The sequence below is a fragment of the Pholcus phalangioides genome, unplaced genomic scaffold (assembly GCF_987345545.1).
Source record: "Pholcus phalangioides strain wild (caught in Gottingen) unplaced genomic scaffold, Ppha-v1.0 ptg000042l_1, whole genome shotgun sequence".
Classification (NCBI taxonomy): Eukaryota; Metazoa; Arthropoda; class Arachnida; order Araneae; family Pholcidae; genus Pholcus; species Pholcus phalangioides.
The window spans coordinates 8,507,720-8,530,586 of NW_028301628.1; the positions used below are offsets into that span (position 1 = coordinate 8,507,720).

The 22,867-nt window shown below is 36.8% G+C and overlaps 1 protein-coding gene across 2 annotated transcripts; it reads left to right on the forward strand.

Annotated features, from left to right (window-relative positions):
* Window positions 1–1,731: 1,731 nt before the first annotated feature.
* Coq9 (ubiquinone biosynthesis protein COQ9, mitochondrial) lies at window positions 1,732–22,050 on the forward strand. Of its 2 annotated transcripts, XM_089255451.1 has the most exons (8): window positions 1,732–1,814; window positions 3,942–4,139; window positions 13,726–13,864; window positions 15,130–15,211; window positions 18,569–18,673; window positions 20,421–20,576; window positions 21,201–21,254; window positions 21,839–22,050. In XM_089255451.1, exons 1-8 carry the CDS (start codon window positions 1,742–1,744, stop codon window positions 21,872–21,874), a joined length of 843 nt encoding a protein of 280 aa, XP_089111577.1. In that variant the 5' UTR covers window positions 1,732–1,741; the 3' UTR covers window positions 21,875–22,050. The 2 variants fall into 2 exon arrangements, with proteins under 2 accessions (XP_089111577.1, XP_089111578.1); XM_089255452.1 differs by lacking the exon at window positions 20,421–20,576.
* The last annotated feature ends 817 nt before the right edge of the window (window positions 22,051–22,867 follow it).

Genomic DNA, 22,867 nt, shown 5'->3' on the forward strand with positions numbered 1-22,867 from the left:
CTGCCTACCAGTTAATTAATTGAGCTCTGCACTAATTTCTTTTCAGTCAGTTCTTGAATTTTAATTTAACGTCTAAATATTGAAACTTTTAATGCCATCTATCGACAGACAGAAAAATATCATTGGGAAATGAATCGTTTATGGAACAGCTGCTGCCATCTGATATGTATATTTAAAAAAAAACCAAGTATGAATCTCGCATCTAATATCATACTTGAAAACCAGATGGTAGTAAAATCTAAATCAAGGAAATATTTTTCACACAATGAAACCATACAGTCAAGGCCGTACAACTTCTGAGAGGAAATACAGTAAGTCAAGACCAAAGCTGTATTAAAGAACCGCTTTATCAATTAATTATGTATTAATCTTGAACCGCTTTGGTCAAGACCGACCGTATTTACAGCAATGAATGTGCGAAAAGATTATTTTGCACCTGTCGGTTATCTGGACAACTCCTTGCGCGTTTTCCAACTGACGCTATTTAAGGAAGAGTTTGCTATATTAATGGGAACCTGCATCAAAACAGGAAATCTCTATCTATCGGCAGGAATATTCCATCATGGCTGACTGTAAATTATTCAACAAGTGGGCCGCCATGTTTGTTGACATGTAAAAATTTCGACGGCTTTGACCAGTGGTAAAAAAAATTACCCTATATCATGAATTTGCTGCCATCTATAGTTTAACGCATGGGCTCACGCGGGCACGGCCCGTGGGGTCTCCAGTTCATAGGGTAAAAAAATGAGATCAGGTTAAAATTTTCGGGAGTCAGCATGTTTATTGACAAGCAGGCATTTCTAGTCAGGTTAGATCCTCAGAAAAATCACTGAGGGACTGGACATGGAATGCTCCCCCCCCCCCACATACTGGAGCAGAACCCTAGACTGGGGGGGCCTAAGGTCGGTCCCAGACCAGACTTTTCACGGACATCCCAATAGTGAAATTACAGCATGAGAAAAAAAATCATGAGAATCGTCCCTGCCCTGAGGGCTGAAGCGCCCTGTCAGTCCCACCCTAGTGAGGGCCATGATGCTCTCAAACATAGGCGGAGATAGACTTGGAAGTTTGGGGGGGGGGGCACGATGATGATGATACATTTTCCGCCTGGCAGTTCAGTGGTTAGGGAACTAGTTTCTGACTGTGCAGGTCTGGGTTCGAATCCCGGGTCGGGCATGGATGTCTACTAAGACTAATAAATTCCCTGGACAGATCGTAAAGATCTCTTGGGAATACGTGCTGATCACATTATTATACATTAGATCAATCGACTCCACCACCCCCCCCCGTAACTCCGCCATGCTCTCAAGACGGAAGTATAGGTTACGCGTACACATCTTTGATATTAGGGGGGGTTGGAGAAGAAACCCCCCCCCCCTCCTTCCCCATATCTTCATTCCCCGTATCTCAGCTCATGCTATCCATCACCGAAAGCTCCAAACCTCCAAGCAGGTGAAACTCATTTTTATTACCCCGAATCACCAAGAGATGGCGACAGTTAACATGTGAGAATCTTTCTTTTCTCCCTTCATGAGAAAAGTAACTTCCGTAACTAAAAAAAGTCGTTCAAAACTTAACTAAAAAGTAAATGTAAATGTTACCATCCAACATTTATCAAATTACAGAAATTTATATCGATAATGATAAAGAAAAAAAAAACCAAAAAGTTTCAGAATTTTTTTTTTCTGCAACTTTTTTTTTACCAGAGTACGTGAATCTGGCATCAAAACAAAATTCAGACATGGCGGCGCGCTTCAAAATTCTCAGGGGTCTGTTTTGCCGTAGTCCAATTAAATTCCTCGCGAAATCTCCAGGTTTGTATTTTACGATGACGGAGCCATTTCCGATTTAAAAATAAAAAAACTATCTACAAACTTCCCATTGAGATGGCGTTAATTTGTTATTTTCCTCGTTTTTTACTTCCAAAAATTGTATCGATTTCAAAACTGCGAAGTTTTAAAACATGAATTCGGAGGTTTTGTCATGTCCCCGCCAAAACTATCTGGAAATTTTTTTCAAGGCCCCTCCTCCACAGCGGCTGTTTCTCGCATGGGCAAACGGGGCACGTGCCCAGTTCCCACAAATTTTTGGGGCCTTAAAATTGGCTGCCTTATGTATTTTAGACAGTGCCCTGAAGCCCCCCCACGTATGTTCTATCTTAAAGACCACATATAAAGGGCCCAAAAAAAATTCATTTTGGTCAAGTCCCGAACTTAGGGGGAATAAGCTCGGCCCCCTCTGTGGTGTAAATTTATATTGTGAAGAAAAATAATTTTCACCCCCGCCTCATCAGCCCTTCCCATGTGGGGGTTCATATATACTTTAAGGCAAGGATGAAACTAAAGGGAGACAAAATGAACAATTGCGCTGGGTGGAAAATTCTAGGAGAGAACAAAAATGTAAATTCGTTGAATTTCAACATTATAATTTTTTGACTAACTGCTTGACTAAGTCATAGCTGAAATACTATGTATAGATAAAAAAATGTGCGTCACCTGTCTTAACAGACAGGCAAGTAGAAGCTAACCCGTAGCACCTACATCCTTGGGAGAACCTTGATTTTCGATACAACCCCCAGACTGAGGTTTTTATATGGCTCCTTATACTGATTTTTAATCAAGTTGATTGTTAAACAAAATTTTACAATACATAAGATTCTACGAAGTATGAAAGCCTGGATAACCAAGCGGAGATCGAGAAAGAAAATTCACATTCCTCTGTGGGGAATCGAACCACCAATCTCTCACTGTCCGGGCAAGTGTTTTAACCGTTGAACGTAAGAGCTATTATCTGAGCTAGTAGGCTGTCCATGCGCAGTCCCGTTCAGCATTCATACATATGTTCTAAGGAATTAAAATGTCTGTCTCCTCTGTAGTTTAGTGGTTAGAATACTCGCCTGGACAGTTAGAGATTGGTGGTTCGATTTCCCACAGAGAAATGTGAATTTTCTTTCCAAACTACATCTCGATCTCCGCTTGGTTATCCAGGCTTTCATACTTTGTATGAACAGTGGAGAGTGACATCGTTTCTCTCTATACATAAGATTGATCAGTTGTCTTCACACTAGAGCTCTAGTAATCTCTCTTGTGGAGCCATGGTTTAAAGTTCTAAACGGCCACATAAGCTGATGGGAGAAAAATATGTTCAGGGAAGGGGGTGCCAGAAAATATCTTTTATGATATGTTAGGCCAGGGGTCTCAAACTGTGTGCTGCAAATTTCAACTGTGTTCTCAAACATTCTGCCTGTTCCATGCACCCCCTGACAAAAGTTTTTCCCAAGAGATTCTTTGTTAAACTACTCTGGGGAGCCACAGATATGTGTTGGTTAGGGAAAGGGCGCTGCAGGTGGGAAAAGTTTGAGAACCCCCTGCGTTAGGCATTAATTTGTTTTGCATATGCTCTTGTTCATATCAGGCTCCTTGCTTTACTCAATATGCCCATGAGTTAAGACAACCCTCGCAAGCTGGAACATCTCCCCTGCCAATCCCAGAAATGGCTTTTTCATGGACCTGAGTGTCAAGAGGAAAAATTAGAGTTATTGTCTAGGCTTGTTGAATAAAACCCTTATTGTGCCTATCAAAGGAAGGTGGGGGGGGGGGGAATGAAATGCATATAAATATTAAGGAGTGTCACAAAACTGTTTTTGCACTGGATGATTTGCGCTAAATGATTTGGCCCGGTCTTGTGACCCCTGATGTTGGGACAGCCCTGATGGTTATATACTGCCATGACTGAAGATTAGTACATTGTGGCATTCTTGAAAACCATGTCATTTCTACATTCTTTCAGTACTGTATAATATGAGACTAATATGTCTTATAATGAGTCATTTATGTTCCAGTAGCAATGTGTATTTTATTGAAGTGGTAAAGCTGACAAATGAAATGAATTTCTTATTCAAATGACACCAGCAATTACTTTTCAAATATATTCTTTCTTAGGAAATTCACACTTATCGGTTCCCAGCTTTCTACACATTAGATGCTGTAGCAACTTGAAATCAAATGGTGAAGTCAATCGTTTCAATCCAGATGATGAAGAAAAAGAAGATGAGGATGTCGAATTAAGACTTAGTATTCTAGATGCAGCGATTCAATTCGTTCCAGAGCATGGTTGGAGTAGGAAAGCCTTAGTAGCTGGTGGGTACAGTCAACACTCATTATAAAGACTGTCTTGTTATGACCAGAGTTGTGAGATGAGAATATTCTCGGGGAATGAGAATATTCTCCTGTACGTAAAAATTTCAGAATAATTGAGAATATTTTTGTTTCTATTAAATAATGAAAGAAAATTTACTTATTTCATTCATATTATGACATATAATTCAGTTTTCATCACCATTTAAAACAAAACAATTTTTGGCATAATCGCCCCACAATGACATTTTTTAGTTCAAAGATTTTAGAAACCTTGAGATTAAAACTTCAAAAAGTTATTTTAAAATTGAATAAATTTTTAGAAATTAGTTTAAAGCAAAGAGTAAAACAATAATTGACAAAGGAAGCAGTTCTTATGTAATCCCCTTCATTTTAAGGAAATACAAAACTGTTATTTTCTTGAATGTACAGACACTTGAATTTTTTTTTATCACTTGTTTTTCTATGCGACTTGACTTGTGCAGTTCAGCCATAGTAGTTTAATTTTCTTGCTTTTAAAGTTTAATATTGTGGGCTGCAAACTTTAGTATTCCCTTTCTTCTTGACGGGGAGAGAGAACATTCTCTAACTACTATCTATAAGAACTACTATTTAAAAACTACCGGAGAACATTCTCAAAAGTGGAAAAGCTGTTACAATTGCTACAAACTGTTACAATTTCCAACGTCTGCTATATTTTACTACAAAAAAGGTGAAATTATTCAATTCTGCATCTTGTTCCAAAAAACTTTTCCATTGAGAAACTTTGAAGTTGCATCACAATAGAAGCTGAGTTTTTGATAAGATCATTTGTCCTCCCTGCGATTTGATTTCTTGGGGCCACAAATAGCTTGAGTCTCCCTCCCCAGGATTCGGCACCCATGCTTCTAACAACGTATAAAATAGGGACAAACTATGCAAATTGCCACTCATCTGAAAAACGGGAAAAAAAATTCAGCAATTTTTTATGAAAAGAGTCGACTCCTTTGATTTATCCGTTCCTTGCATTAACCCTCTGACTGCTCAATTTGTGGACCGAAATTGCTTCAAAAATTGCGTAATTTTTTTCACTCAAAAAGTGAAGTTTGAGCGGTAATACCATGTGCCTTCAAATGCCGCAATTTAGTGGACAACTAACGACATCTGTTGGCCAAAACGTAAAAGAAATGTTTAATATTGTATATAACTTTTTTCAATGGTTAAACGGGGAAAAAACGGGATGCGCTTCTCAATAAAGGAAGAAAAACACATGCCCACGGGATGAGCAGATTTTGCTACATTTGAGTTGTCCGTGGAAATCGCGGGATGAGCAGCCAGAGGGTTAATTATTTTTTAAATTGCATTGATTTTCCCTGACTGGCTGTATTTATCGAAACATTCGTGTATCCTTTAACACAGTGGTTTTCAACCAGTGCTCTGCGGAGCCCCAAGGACTCCTTGTGCACCTCCCGGGGGCTCCGTGGCGACTCGAGCAAAATAAAATGAATCAGTAAATTTGATAGATAAGTAAATAAGAGAGTCTACAAGGTTCTGCTATAAAAATTATGTATGAAAAAGGGTCCCCTCGAGTCAAACAGGGCTCCGTCATAGAAATTATATACTGAAAAGGGCTCCGATAGTCAAAAAAGGTTGAGAACCGCTGCTTTAACAGCATGGGAAAGTTTGCAAAAGAACACAATACAGTAGAACCTCTTGATAACGGACAGCCATGGAACCAAAACTTCGTTTGCTAACGGGGAGGTAAGGTATACAGTAGAACCTTGTGTATACAACTTTCACATTTATAAGATGTTTGGATTTGGTCACAACTGGTTCTTATGTTACTGTGTGTAAAAGTGATACACCGGTGGTTTTGCATAATCATCAATCGTATCAATAAAGAAATTTTTATTAGATTTCTCTTCATTTATCACTTTAACCGGTGATTATGCATGATTCTCAAATAAAGTTGGAACTGATAAATATCGAAAAATTTATAACCTTCCTTTCTTCTGTTCAATAACCCAATTTTTACCTGTACATGCACTACACATATTTTGCAATAAAAATTAAATTACAAAATAAGTGTGAAGAGAAGAGATATATAAATGTTCAAAACAACATTATCTATAATGTTGGCTTTTTTCACACATCAATAAGTGTAAACAAAACCACTATTACCATTCGGAATCAACATCCTGAACAATAGTTATGTTCAGTTAATCAAGTAATTGATTGATGGATTACCATATTTACCAATACGAGCTTGGGATTATACTTAATCACCTTTGAATATGATAAATTCTCGATTTATGAACAAAAATTCACAAATTAGAGTTTGGGAAAAAAAATTGAGTTTTTTGCCTGTTTTTACTGTCCCCTATTGAGAGTGTCCACTAACAGGGAGTGAAATACATTTCACATACATACAGTTCTATTCCACGGAACCAGGGATCAGAAAATTTTCCATTAACGGAAGGTGTCCACTAATGGAGAGTGTCCGTTGAGGAAGGTTCCACTGTACTGCACTGGAAAAACAGCAATGACGAATCTCTCTCCACCATCAACGATTGAGACGAAAAAGCTGTCAGTAAATTCAGGGTGTTTACGAACATGGAAAAGTAACTAAATTCCGGGAAAGGATCACAAACTAAGTGAAAAATAGGGAGTGAAAACAGATGTACTCAGATTGAATTTTTTGTGAAAATAGAATCATTTATTAAATTTCTAATAGTTTAATCATTATTCTATAGTTTAAGTTAAAAATAATTTAAGTCTATAGTTTCAATCACTCGATTAAATTTCTGAGAATTTCTAATAAATATTCTAAAAACGGCCCAGCAAAAGAAGTTATCTCGAAGTATGTTGAATCAAACTGAGGTAATGATAGAGAGCGAACTCACACAAAAAGAAGCACTTATCATTTTAAATATGAAATGGGTAAATTCTGATAAAAGAAGCAAGATCAAACGTTCAAAAATGCTTGAAACTGAAGAGAACAAAAGCACAACTCAGACTTGCATCAGCGGCAAAAACTAGGAAAATAATTACTTTTCTAATGAGTGTTTCAAGTCTCTCCTGTAGTGATTTTTTTTTTAAATTAGTGACTACCAAGTCTGCAAGCTATAAATCTAAAAGCACTCATTCTCAAATTATTTTTGAAATCTGAAATACTGTTACGAAGGGTAGAATTTGAAAAGGCTTGGTTAACGCATGCAAGGTTCGCGTGGTATGCGATTGTGATAATAGAGGAACGAGATTCAAAATAGACTCGGAAAGTAGAACGCGAAGGGAGAAGACGTTCGGAAGGCTGCTCTAGTTTAGCAGTAGTTTTAGCAGCTCATGTAAATAAAAGCGAGTATTTGTTCTCGAATCCTCGTTCGTGTGATTGTCTACCCATGTTCAAGTCCTCGGCGAAGAACCCTGGAGAGATCCGCGCGACGGGACGGGTCTGGTGATAAGAGGTTCGACGAGTGACCCGGCGGCGCGACGTAACAAAACTGGTGTCAGAAGAGCGACGCTGCAAGGACTTGAATGGTCAAGACGAGAAGTATGGAGAAGAACGAGACGGGAGAACAGTTCAAGCAGCTGATGGAGATGATGGCCCAGATGAAAGTTAGCATGGAGACCAATATCGCTGCTCTCAAGGAGGATATTGTCAACGGTGTGAGGCAAACCATCGCTGCTGCTTGTGAAGAAAGCGCATTAAGTCGAGTGTACCATGGCTCACAGCGGCATGGTGGGGAGCGTAGACTGTGCAAGGAAATTGAGTTTCCATGCCAGATGGACATCGACCCTGCAGTCAACGTCAGAATCGTTTGGAGAGACCTGGATCGAAGATTCCAGCAGCGAATTCTGTACGTGGCACCGTCGTTGACCCTACAGACAGTCACGGGAGAGAAGGTGACTGTGCGTGGAAAGTTGGAGGTCTCAGCGAGGTTGGTGTCGGTCACCTATCGTCATGCCGTATTCGCAGCCGACATCCAGGACGCGGGCATCCTCGGACTGGAGTTCCTGAAGAAGCATGGACTGTCTTTGGACATTCGGAGTGACCAGTTGTCTAAAATGAAAGAACAAAACGTCGTCCTACTTGGAGGTTGTCACGATGAAGTCCTTCAGCGGAAAGTGATGGCTGTTCCAGAAGCAGGAATCCCCGATGGGAGCATGGACGATGGTGGAATCGGAGCCGTTCTCTTGAGAAGGCCGGGTAGCCGGAAGAGAAGGATCCAGCATCGTGAGGGAGCATCGCGGAGAGATGCCGTTGCCATATCGAGGAAACCATGCCCACGGAACTGCCGTCATTGTCTCAAGGTAGAAAGGAAATACAGGTCTGCAGAACCTATTGTGAGGCAGCTACAGTCTCAGGACTTAAGTGACGCTCCTTGGAGTGACGAGCACACTCGAAAGGCACAACTGGAAGATCCGGACGTACGAGTGGTCATACACTGGAAGGAATCCACTAGGAATAGACCAGGGTGGCAAGACGTCGTTTCTTCCAGTCCGACCACAAAGAGATATTGGGCCCTCTGGGACTCCTTGGAGATGAGGAACGGCATGCTCTACCGCCGTTGGGAGTCAGAGGCTGGAAAGACTTTCAGATGGCAACTCATCATACCCGAAGGCCGTGTGAAAGAAGTTTTGAAAGGGTCGCATGGAAGCGCGACTGATGGACATTTCGACATCACCAGAATGGTACGGAGGATTCGTGTGCGATACTATTGGGACAAGTTCAGGACTGATGTGGAGAAGTGGTGTGAGAACTGTGACACCTGTGGCGCCCGGAAAAGACCTCCGAAGTGGACTTGTGGCCGACTTCAACGCTACAACGTTTGTGCGCCATTCAAGAGAGTTGCCTTAGACATCTTAGGACCGTTACCTGAAACCCACGATGGTAACAAGTCTATACTTGTGGTGATGGACTGTTTCACCAATTGGACGGAAGCATTTCCTGTTCCCGATGAGAAGGCAGAGACTCTAGCACAAGTGTTGGTGCGGAATTGGGTGTCTCGATTCGGAGTCCCCATGATGATCTATTCCGATAAGGGACGAAACTTTACGTCAGCGGTGTTCCTTGAGATGTGCAAACTTCTGGGAATGGAAAAGACGCGTTCTACTCCGCTTCATCCGGAATCCGATGGGATGGTGGAGAGATTCAACAGGGCCCTTCTGAATCACCTCTCGTTGTTCGTGTCGAAATACAAACAAGATTGGGACTCGAAGTTACTGCTGCTTTTGCTGACCTATAGGAGTGCCGTCAACGAGGGCAGTGGATTCTCACCGTCACAGATGATCATAGGATGGGATCTTCGGCTGTCGAGTGGCCTGCTGTTTGGGCGACCGCAAGACGCTCCTCTTCGTATGGAAGAATACGTCGAAAAATTCCGGGAGCACCATGAGGATGTGCATCGAATCGCCAGAGACAGGATCGACATCGGACCCGAGAAGATGAGAGTTTGCTACGATGCGAAAGCCCCATCTCACGACTTCAAGGAGAGAGACCTTGTCTGGCTTTGGAATCCGAAACGCAGGAAAGAAGGACGTCCGAAACGACGGATAGAAAGGCGTCCGACACGACAGGAAGAGTGGTGCCCGAAGCTCCGGAAAGGGGGGTGTCCAAAACGATGGAAAGGAGGATGTCTGAGACGTCGGAAAGGAGGATGTCAGAAACTCCACACTTCATGGAAAGGACGTCACCGTGTCAGGAAGAAACGGTGTCCGAAACTTCAGACCTCATGGGAAGGACGCCGTCGTCTTAGGAAGAGACTAGACATCATCATGATGTGGATTCAAAGGACACTGAAGTTCAAGGTTGTCTATGTCATCAGACTTACTTATTACCATAAGGACTACGGAGGACTCACCGATTTGAGGACTGCATTGCCCGGGACGTGCAACTTTCGAGGAAGGGGGCAATGTTACGAAGGGTAGAATTTGAAAAGGCTTGGTTAACGCATGCAAGGTTCGCGTGGTATGCGATTGTGATAATAGAAGAACGAGATTCAAAATAGACTCGGAAAGTAGAACGCGAAGGGAGAAGACGTTCGGAAGGCTGCTCTAGTTTAGCAGTAGTTTTAGCAGCTCATGTAAATAAAAGCGAGTATTTGTTCTCGAATCCTCGTTCGTGTGATTGTCTACCCATGTTCAAGTCCTCGGCGAAGAACCCTGGAGAGATCCGCGCGACGGAACGGGTCTGGTGATAAGAGGTTCGACGAGTGACCCGGCGGCGCGACGTAACAAAACCATATGTTAGCCTCTCATCTGTTGATATTATAGAGAATGTAAAAATATATATAAATATTAAGAAGTCTCTCAAAATCTTTTTGATTTAAAAAAAATAATTCTTCTAGAGGAAATCTCTATGTATATTTTGTACTTTGGGGGGGACACCCAGGGCCACAACTAGATGCTTGGTCACCCGGGGCAAGCTCACATTTTGAAGCCTCCTTTGGATGGAGAGGTTTCAGAATGAAATTTGCGCCCGAGGCACGAGACTCGGCTGCTCCCCCCTTCTGAGATGAGATAACGCTGTTTTTGAAAGTAAAAAGTTATCTTGTGTGCACTACTGTATAGATGTATGTAAAAACTGTGTATTTTATTTACTGCCAAAATTTTAGTGCTACAGAACTGATAATTGCTGCTACAAAAATAATTTTTCCTGTTACAAAAATCAAATTCCCATTTTCCACCCTTTGTATTCTTATCCTTCCATTCTCTTCAATGAGAATGCTCTCAAGTTATGTATAGAGATTATTTATATTATAATGCATGTTATTATACAAATATTCTTGAGAATATTCACTGCAAGGACTATTATAAATAACTTGAGAATAATTCTTATTTTTGATAAGAATATTCTACAGTAATTTATAATAATAATTCTTCCAGAAAATATTCTCAAGATTATATATAGGCTTAAGTATATTATAAATAACTGGAAGATATTCTTGTTGAAGAGAACAATTCTTACTCTCAAGTTATAATAGTCCTTCCAGAGAATATTCTCAAGTTATTTATGAAGATTATTTATACATGTTATTACAAATATTTTTAATATTCTCTGGAAGCACTACTGTTATAAATAACGAGAATAATAATTATTTTTGATAAGAATATAGTCTCCAGTAATTTATTAATAGTAGTCCTTCTAGAGAATATTCTCGAATATTCTGCTCATTGAGAATATTCTCCTAAAGATTATTCTTGAGAATTCTTTATCTCTAGTTCCAATTTTTCCAAGTCCCAATTTTTTTTTTTTTTTTGTTTCATCCCACATGGTATTTTTCATCAAATATAATGACCTACAAAGACCATTCACTCCATTGCAATGTCCAAACTCAGCTCTGTCTCCACCTTTTTTTTGTCAAACAAATGTACAAAATCTGTATGTTTTTCCCTTGCCAAAGTTATGTTTGACTTTCACCTTCGATATTGGAAAGTCCATTACATAGGTGCATGCATGTAATTAATTATTTCAATTTTGTTATTCTTTCTAATCTGATGCATTTCATTGCAATTTTTTTTACATTATAACAAAATGAATATTGTAATTTTTTACTCCATGCAAGTATGAATTTTCTTAACTTTTTTTTAAACTCTTGATATAACAACCTCACAATATAACATTCGTTTTCTATGGAACGTTGACTGTATTTTCTATTTAAATATGCAGCATGTTTGATAGCTCTGTTGACAAAAACTTTTTCCCCCAGACAAAACATTAACATTTTTAGTGCTGAAATATTTGTATGATTGATGAAAAAAAAATTGATACACAAGTGCATTCATATAATAAATGTTGGTTTAAATATATGATTTTTACATCAGCAATTTTGTATTATTTCTTTCTCATATCATGCCTAACTTGTTCTGGAATTCTATTGAACAACCTAGGAATGTGAAAGAATTTTAGTGTGAGGCTATGAGCTTGTTACAATTTGGTGGCATTAAATGTATAACAAAAACCAAGGAAGGGGAGGATACAAAAATTTGAGAGAGAAAAAAACAAGATTGCATTTTTGAATTAAATACATTTGTGTTAAAATAAATTAAACACTTAGAATTCATTCACATATCCACTTTCGACAAGACCAAAACTCTTCAGCCTTTGCACAGATACAATGAAATCAAAAATTGGATGGTATTGCTTATGAAATATTTTTAAAAGGTCATTTAAATCAATGACTTGCAAGGTAGATAAATATTTCTGTCTGCATGGGTTGTAAATGGGACAGTTTAAAAAAAAAAATGTGATGCCAGGTTTTGAATTTAGATAACACAGATTGTAGAGATAGTGAGGAGATGTTAAAATTTTGCCATGTGAAAAATTGAATTCTGTTTCATTCTTAATTAAAAATAGGACTTTTTTCAATGTGATATCAAGTTTTTCGATGTCATGAAATCCTCTCAACAAATGTGTAAGATTCGAGAAACTTATAATGTGGGTGGTTATTGTTTTCCATCACACGTCAATTCTGGGATTCTAGTCAATACATGTTTGCAAATTCTGTAACAAAAACTTGAAAGCTCTGTTGGGATCTTGAGCATGCCACACAAATCCATAACCAGATTTTTCAACAGTTTAACATCTGAAGCTCTGTTATAAAATTTTTATTCAATGATCTTGAATCAAATGTTTTTTGTTTTTTTTCGAGGTCTAGAGTCTGAAATCTTGAGGATGCGTATCCAGAATTCAATAATAATTTTATAAATGCTATAGATAATGAAGTATGTCCGAGTTCTAATCACAGTATGTAATTTGGGGTATATTTTGACAAATTAAATAATTTTGAAACAAAAAAATATTTATCTAGGTGGTGAAGGCAATGTATTGACCAAATAGGTGAGCCATAAATCAAGACAGAGTACCAGAGGTCTGTCCAGACTTTTTGTAGGGTCCTGTTTTTGTGAAACAAGTCATTGATTTTGTGAAAAAATAAGTAGTTTTGTGGGAAGCAAAATAATCTAGTTAATTTATCACAAAAGAAATGAAATGTCAAATTTATGATTTCATTAATATTTATTTTGTGAAGAATCAGTTTTTCAGGTTCAGAATTTTGTCTGGGGTCCATAAAACAGACCCAAATTTCAGCTGGATAGACTCCTGCATACTATTAAATAATTTAAACTAGCTATAATATGCGTTGAGTTTGGCTCTCAGAAGTACATATAGGCCATAATGCAACTTACCTAGAAATAAACATAAGGGTTGTAAATAAAGTAGTCGTAGAATACCTCTCAAATTCAGACACACCTGGATTTTTCTGAATCAGTGAATTTTCTGGATTATGAATCAAGTTTTGCTTTTTTCATAAGTTTTCATATTTAAAACAGTAATATGACTCTCTGAGTACTTATATTCATATTTCCCTTTGAAAACAGATTACTAAAACAATACATATGCAATGCATATAAATAACAGAAACCCTAATTTTAACCATAATTTTTAATTCACATCATTACTAGTTATTCATAGAAAATGCTACAGACACGGGGGGGAAAACATCATTCATTGTTTTAGTTTTAAAAAATGTAAGATAAAACATAGAGCATTAAAGTTTTACTCTGAAGTTTCATGTGAATCAGTTACGGGAATCAAACTTTCCTTTCATAGGTGCAGAGTCATTAGGATTGCCTGGAGTTGCTCATGGAATGCTCAGAGGCGGCGAAGAACTTGTGATGAATTTCATTTATTACAACAATAGGGAACTAGAGAAAATTTTGGATGAAAAGTATGGTGATGTAGAACACAGGTTAGTTGGTTTTATCATTAACAAATTAGTGACAAAATAAGATAAATTGGACCTAAATATTTCATTCATATTAGAATTTATTTGAAAAATTCGGTATTTATATAGTCAAATGATAAACTTGATTCAACTGCCTCATTTTTTATGGTATGTCCTTAAAAAAGGACTATTTGCTCTCCCTTATAAAAGAAAAATTCCAAGCTTGCTCAACCCTCAGTTGATAGTACAGTAGACTCTCGCTAACCTAGAACATATCAGATCAGGGTGTGCCAAATTAACGAAATCACTGGATTACTAAAAGTTAGTTGGTAAAAAGACAATTTAAATTATATAAACTTCTTTGCACAAACATGTGTTATGTTCAACATTTTCCATCAAATTTTGTCAAAATTTTCATTTTTTGGCTAACTGAAAACGCATTCTCTTAAGATGACTCATTTCTTTCCTTTTCAAGACAGAGCATAAACTTGAACTCCATTTTTTACTGAAATCTAAACATGCAAAGAGCACAATGTTTTATGGTATTGTGTACATGGCAGCACTATACATAACAAACATTACACCGAAACAAACTTCATGAAAGGTTCACTACACACACACACACATTCCGACATGTACCAGTTCGTTACAAGTTCCGCAGAGGAATATGGACAAGGTGCATGTCTGGTTTAGTAGTGGTATTGTGTACACCAATGGGCCACTGAAACATTCCCATACATATTCTAAATGGCTTTTTTGCCTCTTTTATGCAAAAAGAAAAATTATTACTCTACATTACTACCCTTTTTTCATTTGGCTCTATAGAAGAGTTGAAGGTCAAATCCTGGGAAGTAAAATCTTTGAATTGTGTTTTGGGTGATGAGAAATAAAAAAAAAATTAAGCTTAGTTCGAGTAAAATTTGTTATATTGAGGGTTTTTATTCATTAAATAGGGGTTTGGCATTTATATTTTCGTTAAAATTTTAGGAAAAAATTGTTAAATCAATCAATTAGTTGAATCAGAGTTCAATATATTGAGGTCCGACTTTAGTTCTATAACTAAATCTGAGACATCTGGTATGTTAAATTGTTTCACGCATCTACTCATCTCAAGGTCTTGTGCAGAAGTTACCCAGAACAATATTTATATATTGTATATCATGCATATTTGGGCATTTTCAATAAGTTTTAGATTTTGTTTGAAAAAAAAATTAATTGTATTAAATAGCAGGATTTTTGCAATGTCCTTTTAAATTATATTTGTGCTTTTATTATTTTTTTTTTTGCAGCAAAAATCTGGATATTTACTTTCATGATGCTATAAAAACTAGGTTGGAAATGATTATTCCTGTAGCCAATCGTTGGTCAGAGGTAAGAATTGTGTCTAAGTTGATTTGATCTATCAACGCTTAGTATAAATAGGTTGAGTATGAAATATAATTCTAGTAAATTGTGTTTGAAGTGAGACTTCATTATTTTTTTACATGATTTTTTGGTATCTACAGTCGTTCCTCTAAACTCATTGGGGGATATGTTCAAAGGGTCACAGTGAATACAGAAAATCTGTGAATAACTTAAACCATAAAAATTTTTTTTGAGACATCTTGTTTTATCTGCTTTGTGTAGCAGAAGTCCAGTGATTCTATGCAATGTTTTCAGAAACAACATAATGCCTGTTAGTCATTTCTTCATTTCAGTTAATTTTTTAGAGTATGGTAATAAGACTGTCAAATTTTTCTACATGTGAAAAGCATACCATAGGTGAGCTTTTCATGAAAACAATTCATTGCCGAGTTGAATTTACAAAGTCCTTTGGGTTACATTGCTCATAATAAGCTTGTCTTCCACTTCTCAATCTTAATCATTTTCATGGGGTATCACTTATGTCTCAGGAGTTATAAGTGTGATTAATCCCTTGATTTCTTAATTGCTTTCAATTAATTCTCCAATTTCTTTTATGTCCCCATCATATAGAGCTCTTCTCCATCTACCCCTCCCTTTTCCTAATGTGACAATGTCTCTCATAATCCCTTCGACTTTTCTTGCATGTGCATCTTCGATCACCTGCACAATCATCATTGAGTAATGTGTATGCATAATGTTTGCGTAACCCATGATCAAGCAGCTGCATGCTAAATGTTCAGTTAAGAAGCATATAGAGAACTTCAAGGCCAGTGTTAGGGCATTACTAAGTACCCAAAAAACTTTGAATAGTATTGTTATACAAAAATATGTAAATAGTCTTCATTATTATGTTTGATGTAATTTTTCACCTGCAAATAATCTGTAGTGCATATTTTTGTAAACTCCTTGAAATTTACGGCAAATTGCCATGTTTAGTGACAGCTATAAATTAGCGATATTATGATGCCAAATGAGAAATGTAAAGATGTCACACAAATCATCAAGATCATTCTAGAAGGTCTGTTTCACTCTTATAAGTGGCGCTGCCAGAAGAGAACTAATGCAGTTGTTGAAATTGTATCAGGAGGAGAAGGCATTACTTGCTGATCACATTCTATCTGTAGCTCATGTTCCATCAAGATCTCTGCTTATGAATACCTGTAAATATCCGTTCTGTCAATAAATCTGTGACGTCCTGCATTTTATTTCATCCTCTGCTCATTTCAACTTGTGAGAGAAATTATCCAGAACAATTTGGTGTCAGAGGTGGGATAATTCAAAGACTTGAATGGTGAAGACCAGAGGGATGAAAATGGATAAGATATCGAGAACAACTGAACCAGTTGATGAACATTATGGGACAGATGAAATCAGGAATCGAAGCTAAGATAGAGTTCAACCGTTAACGTCCATTGCTGCCATCAAGGATGATGGCATGACTCTATGATGACTCTATCGCTGAAGTCAAGGGGGGATGTCATCAACTCTATTGCAGAAGACAAAGATGTCGCTGCCGTCTGCACATCCATAGCTGAAGTTAGAGAAGATGTTGCTACTGTGAAGAGAGACATTGCCATCGCTGGAGTAAAGAACGACCTTGCCACACACTGCCATCACTGAAGCGAAAGAAGATATTTCCAGGAGATGAACGCGGTTGATAAAAAACTCTTGAAGAGGATTCAAGAGCTGGAAAAGAAAATTCTAGAGCCTACGTCTTCTGCAGATACTCGCTTCGTTTTGCCAGCCATAGCTGATGTCAGCCAGCCTAACATCAAGCCATTGACATATGACAGAAGGACATCGTTGTCGACCTTCATGATCCAGTTCAAGATGATCGGCTCTGCGAACGGATGGGACTGTGTGCTGAAGGCCTTCCACCTAGCCCCCCAGCTGCTACTCTCCAAGGAGAAGCTGCCAAGGTTTTACTTACGCTCACTGCTGAAGACTGATCCAACTATCCAGCTCTGACAAATGCGCTTGTGCTTAGGTTCACAGAAAACTACATCAAGGGCTTCTACCAGCTGCAGCTGAAGACCAGGCAGCAGAAAGCTGGTGAGACATTGAAGAGCTGGCCATAGACATCAAAAAGCTCTATCCCGATTGCTCGATCAACATCAGGGACGGATTGACCTGATTCTGTCAAGTATCAGGTCAAGTATTCATATCTGCGAATACCGAGGTCTGTATAATGAAGAACCTTTTTAATGATAATCACCTATGTAATGATACCCTCAAAATCGATAATATACCAGAGAGTAATAACATAGTGATATTACTCTCTGGTCCTGATGCACTTTTTATTGTATAAATATATTCTATATGACTATTTTAATTTATTATGATATTTCTCTCCAGTCCCTTGAATATTATTGTATATGCGTTTCATTTACTTTTCTTAGTTGTAAATACAGTGCTGCTGTAAGTCTGGTTTTTCTTTCAATGAATTTTCAAAGATGGCTGAGGATAATAAACTCACAAAATCTGCTAATTCTAGATCATTCATCACCCCTTTTTTACTTTAGAATGTACAAGAAATAGTATAGACAGACCTATAGAATATATATATAACATTTCAGAAAGAAAAGTGAAGTTTCTTAGAAAACCAACTTCTATCATGTTTGAGATGTGTAAATTATAGTTGAATCAATGAACTTAATCTGAATTAGTTGTTAAATCAGGGAATAAGCACCATATATTTCAATGAAAAGTTGTATCTTGACCTTAGGTGGATGCAGCCCCTTCCCATATTCGAGATGCCTGTATCCACTTATGGTCTTTACCATATTTTATCCTTGAAATTGAGGTTTGACCAGGATCATTTTAAATTAGGACCATCAGCCCATATTCAATCAACAGTTCTTCATAATGAAATGCGAATGACAATGTGAAATTTAGATAAATTCAGTGTCCTAATTCAACTTATTCCTCACTATTAAAGAGCTGAAGAAATATCAAAGCATCGCCAGGGCCTGACAAATCCCAAGTGCCAGGTTGTTATGGTGACTAAAAAATTGGTACTGGCACCTTAAATTTTCTGTCTGATTGATAAATCAAAGTTTGAAGACAACACAAAATTTTCTGGATTTATATCATCGTGTCTACCACCATCAAAATGCAGGATTAAGAAGAAAAAAATATTATTTTAGACCATTTTTTTGGGGAAAAAAAGTTTGACTCAAATTTTTCTGGAGCCTAATTTTTTTTTTCCATTTCTTAAGCCCTGCTTATCAGAAATAAAAAGTTATCCAGGTGACGATATAAAATTTTAACTTTTCAATATAAGCTTAGATTTTTTTCTGATAATATTGTTTTTTGTTTCTGCAGGCTCTGGCAATCTTGTCACAACCTACGTGTATTCCTGAAGATCTTGAATTACTTTTAGATCTGTCTATGGTAGTATGGGATCATACAGCTGATAGAAATGTATATGTACGTATATGCTAGAAATTGATTGAACTTTTCGTACATAGCATTTAATGTTTATTTTCAACCAAATGAATGAAACCATTACTAAGGTTGCTAAACTATTTCGACTTTAAAAAAATAAAGAGAAAGATACTTGAATGCACAGCAGAAATCTCGATCCTTCCTATGAAATTAATAGAAATTCTTTTGTTATGGCTCAGGAGGAACAAACTAAATTCGAGAAAGGATTTGATAGTTTCATATTTCATACAAAAGCAAGTGAAAATGAATTTTTTGTTGAGCATCTTGTTGATATCACTGCTCAACACTGATTTTATTGCCAAAGATATTTCAGTGATTATAGACTTTTGGATGCCGATTCCTAATCTGGCATTGGTTTTATTGTATTGGCTCTAGTTTTTGAGATAAAGTTAAAATTGCTGTATTTTAACTTGTAAAAGGAACCCCTTTTTGCCAAAAAAAATTGTGTCTCAGAAGTAGGAGAGGTTTCTCATAAATGGATAATATTATAGATATATCTTTCCAACTTTTTTTAAATTTAAACCCAAAAAATCAGGGGGTTCTTTACAGGGCCGTCTGAAGAGCATCATGGGCCTTCGTGCCAACTAACTTTCTGAGGCCCTACCTGGCAGATTCTCAAAAATTTCAATGCAATCTCATTTTTGTGAGGCCCTTTCTTCTCTTGAGGTCTTCGAGTTATGCGTTAAGATGGCAGTATTTTACCATACACCTAACTCCGGTCATATATCGCCATATGGCAATTTAAAACCAGTGGAGTTAGGTGGGATATGAATTGGTGGCATCTATTGGTAGTCGTCCCAGGCTCAGTAGGTAAAAAACTTATTCCTGGTGTTCTTTCCCACATTCGAACCTGTGAACCCCTTGTCTGTAACCTTCATGTTGGAAGACGAGCATCTTACCGCGGCCCCACTTGCATGCAAAAATAACACACCACTGGTTCTTTATGCACATTAAAATACAGTAAATTTCAATAGTAATACAAAAGCAGCATACAAATCTAATTGAAACTTTGCAAAATGTAAATCATTGCTGAAAATATTCCAGTGATTATTTTAGTATGGTTTTGGGGAACTGATTCCGAACCTGGCATTTTTTTTTAGATCAGCTCTAGCTTTTGAGATAAAGTGAAAATTAAATTTTTATAGCAGTACATAAGCAGCATACAAATCACAATGGAACTGTGCAAAATGTAATTTAGTAATTTTATGAGTAAATTTTAGTAAATTTATGAGTAATACGTATAAACCACTGATGTCTGATGATAATTTAAATGTAATAATATAGTGAATAAATAGGAAAATAAAAAGTAAAAATTTGACAAAAAAGTTAGTAACTGCCGACTGCATTGAAATATTGAGAGTATGCATTATCTCAAAAACTAGAGCCGATTCTGCAAAACCAACACCATTTTTGAAATCGGCAGCTTCAATTATACCCCCTTTAACTGTTAAAATTTCTAAGGCAACTTAATTTTTTTTTTTGAGCAATGTAATTAATGAATTGAAGTTAGTTCACATATTTAGAATATTTTCAGTGACATGATTTGTAAATCAATTACATGTGTTTAAATTGGTTTTTGTGTTTCCAAAACCTTAACTGTCGTTGCTCTTGCTATATTTATACATATGTGCCTGTGCATTTTTCATACGTGTTTCCCTTGACGCTATGTTGCCATCACAAGAGTTTCTGGTTTTAAAAATTGCATTTATTTCAAAATTGATGATTTTAGATGAAGTGGTACACCAAACGTTTATCATTAATGTTGGCATATAGACTATCTGAGCTGTATATGACTCAAGACTCTTCCCATGATTATGCTGCCACATGGGATTTCTTGAAAGTTCAAATAGATAATGTCATCACTGCTGATATGGCAATCGAAAAAGTAAGATATTCATCTTATAAACTTCAGTGCTATAAGTAATAAAAAAAACTGTCACCATAATCATGGTGTATCGATGAAAGAAGTTATCTATTCATTAGAACTCGTTCTCTGCACTCTAATAGGGTGCATTCTACTAGTATAAATGAAAGTAAAAAACACTCCACTATTGTACTTTCTTCTGTGCTGGCTTATTGATTTTGATGGTTGGGGGAACCCAAACCTAACCAAAAAAGGGTTGTTTTGCGGGCTGGTCCATTGTAGTGCATGCTTTTGCCCGGATCTTTCTACACACATTTCTCGACCTTTTGTGAACCCGCGGCTCCATTACTCAATTCATGGTTCATCTGCAGCTCCCCAGAATAGTTTGGTGATTATTTTGCCATATAAAAGAAGCACTTCAAAGCATAAATAGGCACACAAATCAATATCTCCAACATGCTGCGGCATACACTTTAAACTGTTCCACACAAATCAGCCGAAGAGCATTGTTGAGGAAAGTCATGGTGCCATGTAAAATAAGTTTTTTTCAATAAACAACTCTTGCTTGTTTGTCAATATCTATGATGGCTGGAAAGTTAGGTGATATAGTAATTAAAAAAATTATGTACCTCTTTTTTTTTTTAGACTGAGAAAAACTTCTTCGAATTGAGGAATACAGTTGGTGGGATACTCACTACTGTAAGTACTGTAATTTGTTTGTGTAAGTCCAAATATGATATGAACCTTTTTGGATGTGTTATAATCTCACAAAAATAATGTGTATCAAATCATTGTCTTTGTTGCATCATTCCCTTTGAGCCTTTTTGCACACTACAATTTTGCACGCATCAAAAATGTTGTGCAGTATTTCCATCTGTGAGTAACTTAATGATAAACTGTGAGAAAAAAAGTTCAATTCAACCTTAGCTTCAAAATGTGGGGTAAAAAATTATTTGGAAGAAAATCATATATATATCATAAACCAAAATCTGGTGGGGGAGTGCAATATTGCCCACTTACACTGGAGTACATGAAAGATAATAGTGTTAGGAAAACGTGGCTGTTTGTCTTAATGTGTGCATTTTATGCTGTTATCTCTGTGAATAAAAGAAACATGGAGTTACATTAATAAATCTAGTTTTCCTTATTTTGATCTCTAAAATCATACCTCATTCTACACGCAAGTAAATATGGTATATAAACGTTATCACAAATCAATTAGCTATTGGATTTTGTTGTTTTTTTTTACTTTCCACTTTAATGAATCATTTTGTTTTTTACAGATGAATAATTTGATGGGAGCGAACAGTCATCGGTGATGGACCATTTTAGTTAAGTTTCTCATTGTCTTTTTCTGCTATGATGCTTCATGAACTTGATGAAGATCAGCAAACCATAACCATGTATTATATTTCTCACGAGACACAAAAACAGCCAAAAACAAATAATCTGAATATCTATTTTATTTGAAATATAAGTTCAACATAAAAAATTACACTCGTCTTATATTCATAGGAATTTATAAAATATTTTTTAACAATCTCAAACATAATCCTTTATTATTCTCTTCAAAATTCAACCATAGATTCAATACTTTCAAGGTTAACATTGTCACGTGTGATTGTGACACAAACATTACAACAGTGATAGCGATTCAATTATTTATTTATATATATATATATATATAATGTTTTTTCCTGATACCTAAATCGCATTAACTAGCTTCATGAAAAATAGTATTTTTTAATGAAATTCCAGTTGCAAGTTTTGATTGGATAAAAGCGTTTGTACTCATTTTCGAAAGCACCTTTTGGAAGATATAACTGCGGCAACTTTCTGATGTGCTTTAGAACACTTAAGGCAGCTACACAAGCAACTGCAAGCTTGATAAGCAGGCATGTTAAAATTTTTTTTTTTGTACAAGCATGCACAATTTCCCTTTTCAACGCTTTATGGCATAAGTATGGTCACATACAAGTCAATTTGTACTTGGAATATGTCTAGTTATGGTGCTCTCATTTTGGCTGTTTTGTTCTTACAGAAGAAAACACCAACCCCAAGCATATAGCTCACTGAAGCATGGAGATTGATACAGGCACCAGCATAGTATATACATGCTTTCAGTTTTGCTTGTACAAGTATACATTATAAAAATTCATTCAATCTTCAAGCTGCTTGTACAATCAAAAATGCTTGCACAAAATTCTCTAACAGATGCTCAAGCATGCTTTTACAAAAAATATCAAACATGCATGCTGCTGTCAAGCTTGTAGCCATCTATATGTCTAAGAAATGCATTTGCAAAAAATATA

Excerpts from the sequence above, each read along its gene's own strand:
- Coq9 (XM_089255451.1), top strand. The coding sequence starts at position 1,742 with ATGGCGGCGCGCTTCAAAATTCTCAGGGGTCTGTTTTGCCGTAGTCCA. Across the intron at positions 15,212-18,568 it reads TAGCCAATCGTTGGTCAGAG|GCTCTGGCAATCTTGTCACA; the intron begins GTAAGAATTGTG and ends TTGTTTCTGCAG. Across the intron at positions 18,674-20,420 it reads CAGCTGATAGAAATGTATAT|ATGAAGTGGTACACCAAACG; the intron begins GTACGTATATGC and ends TGATGATTTTAG.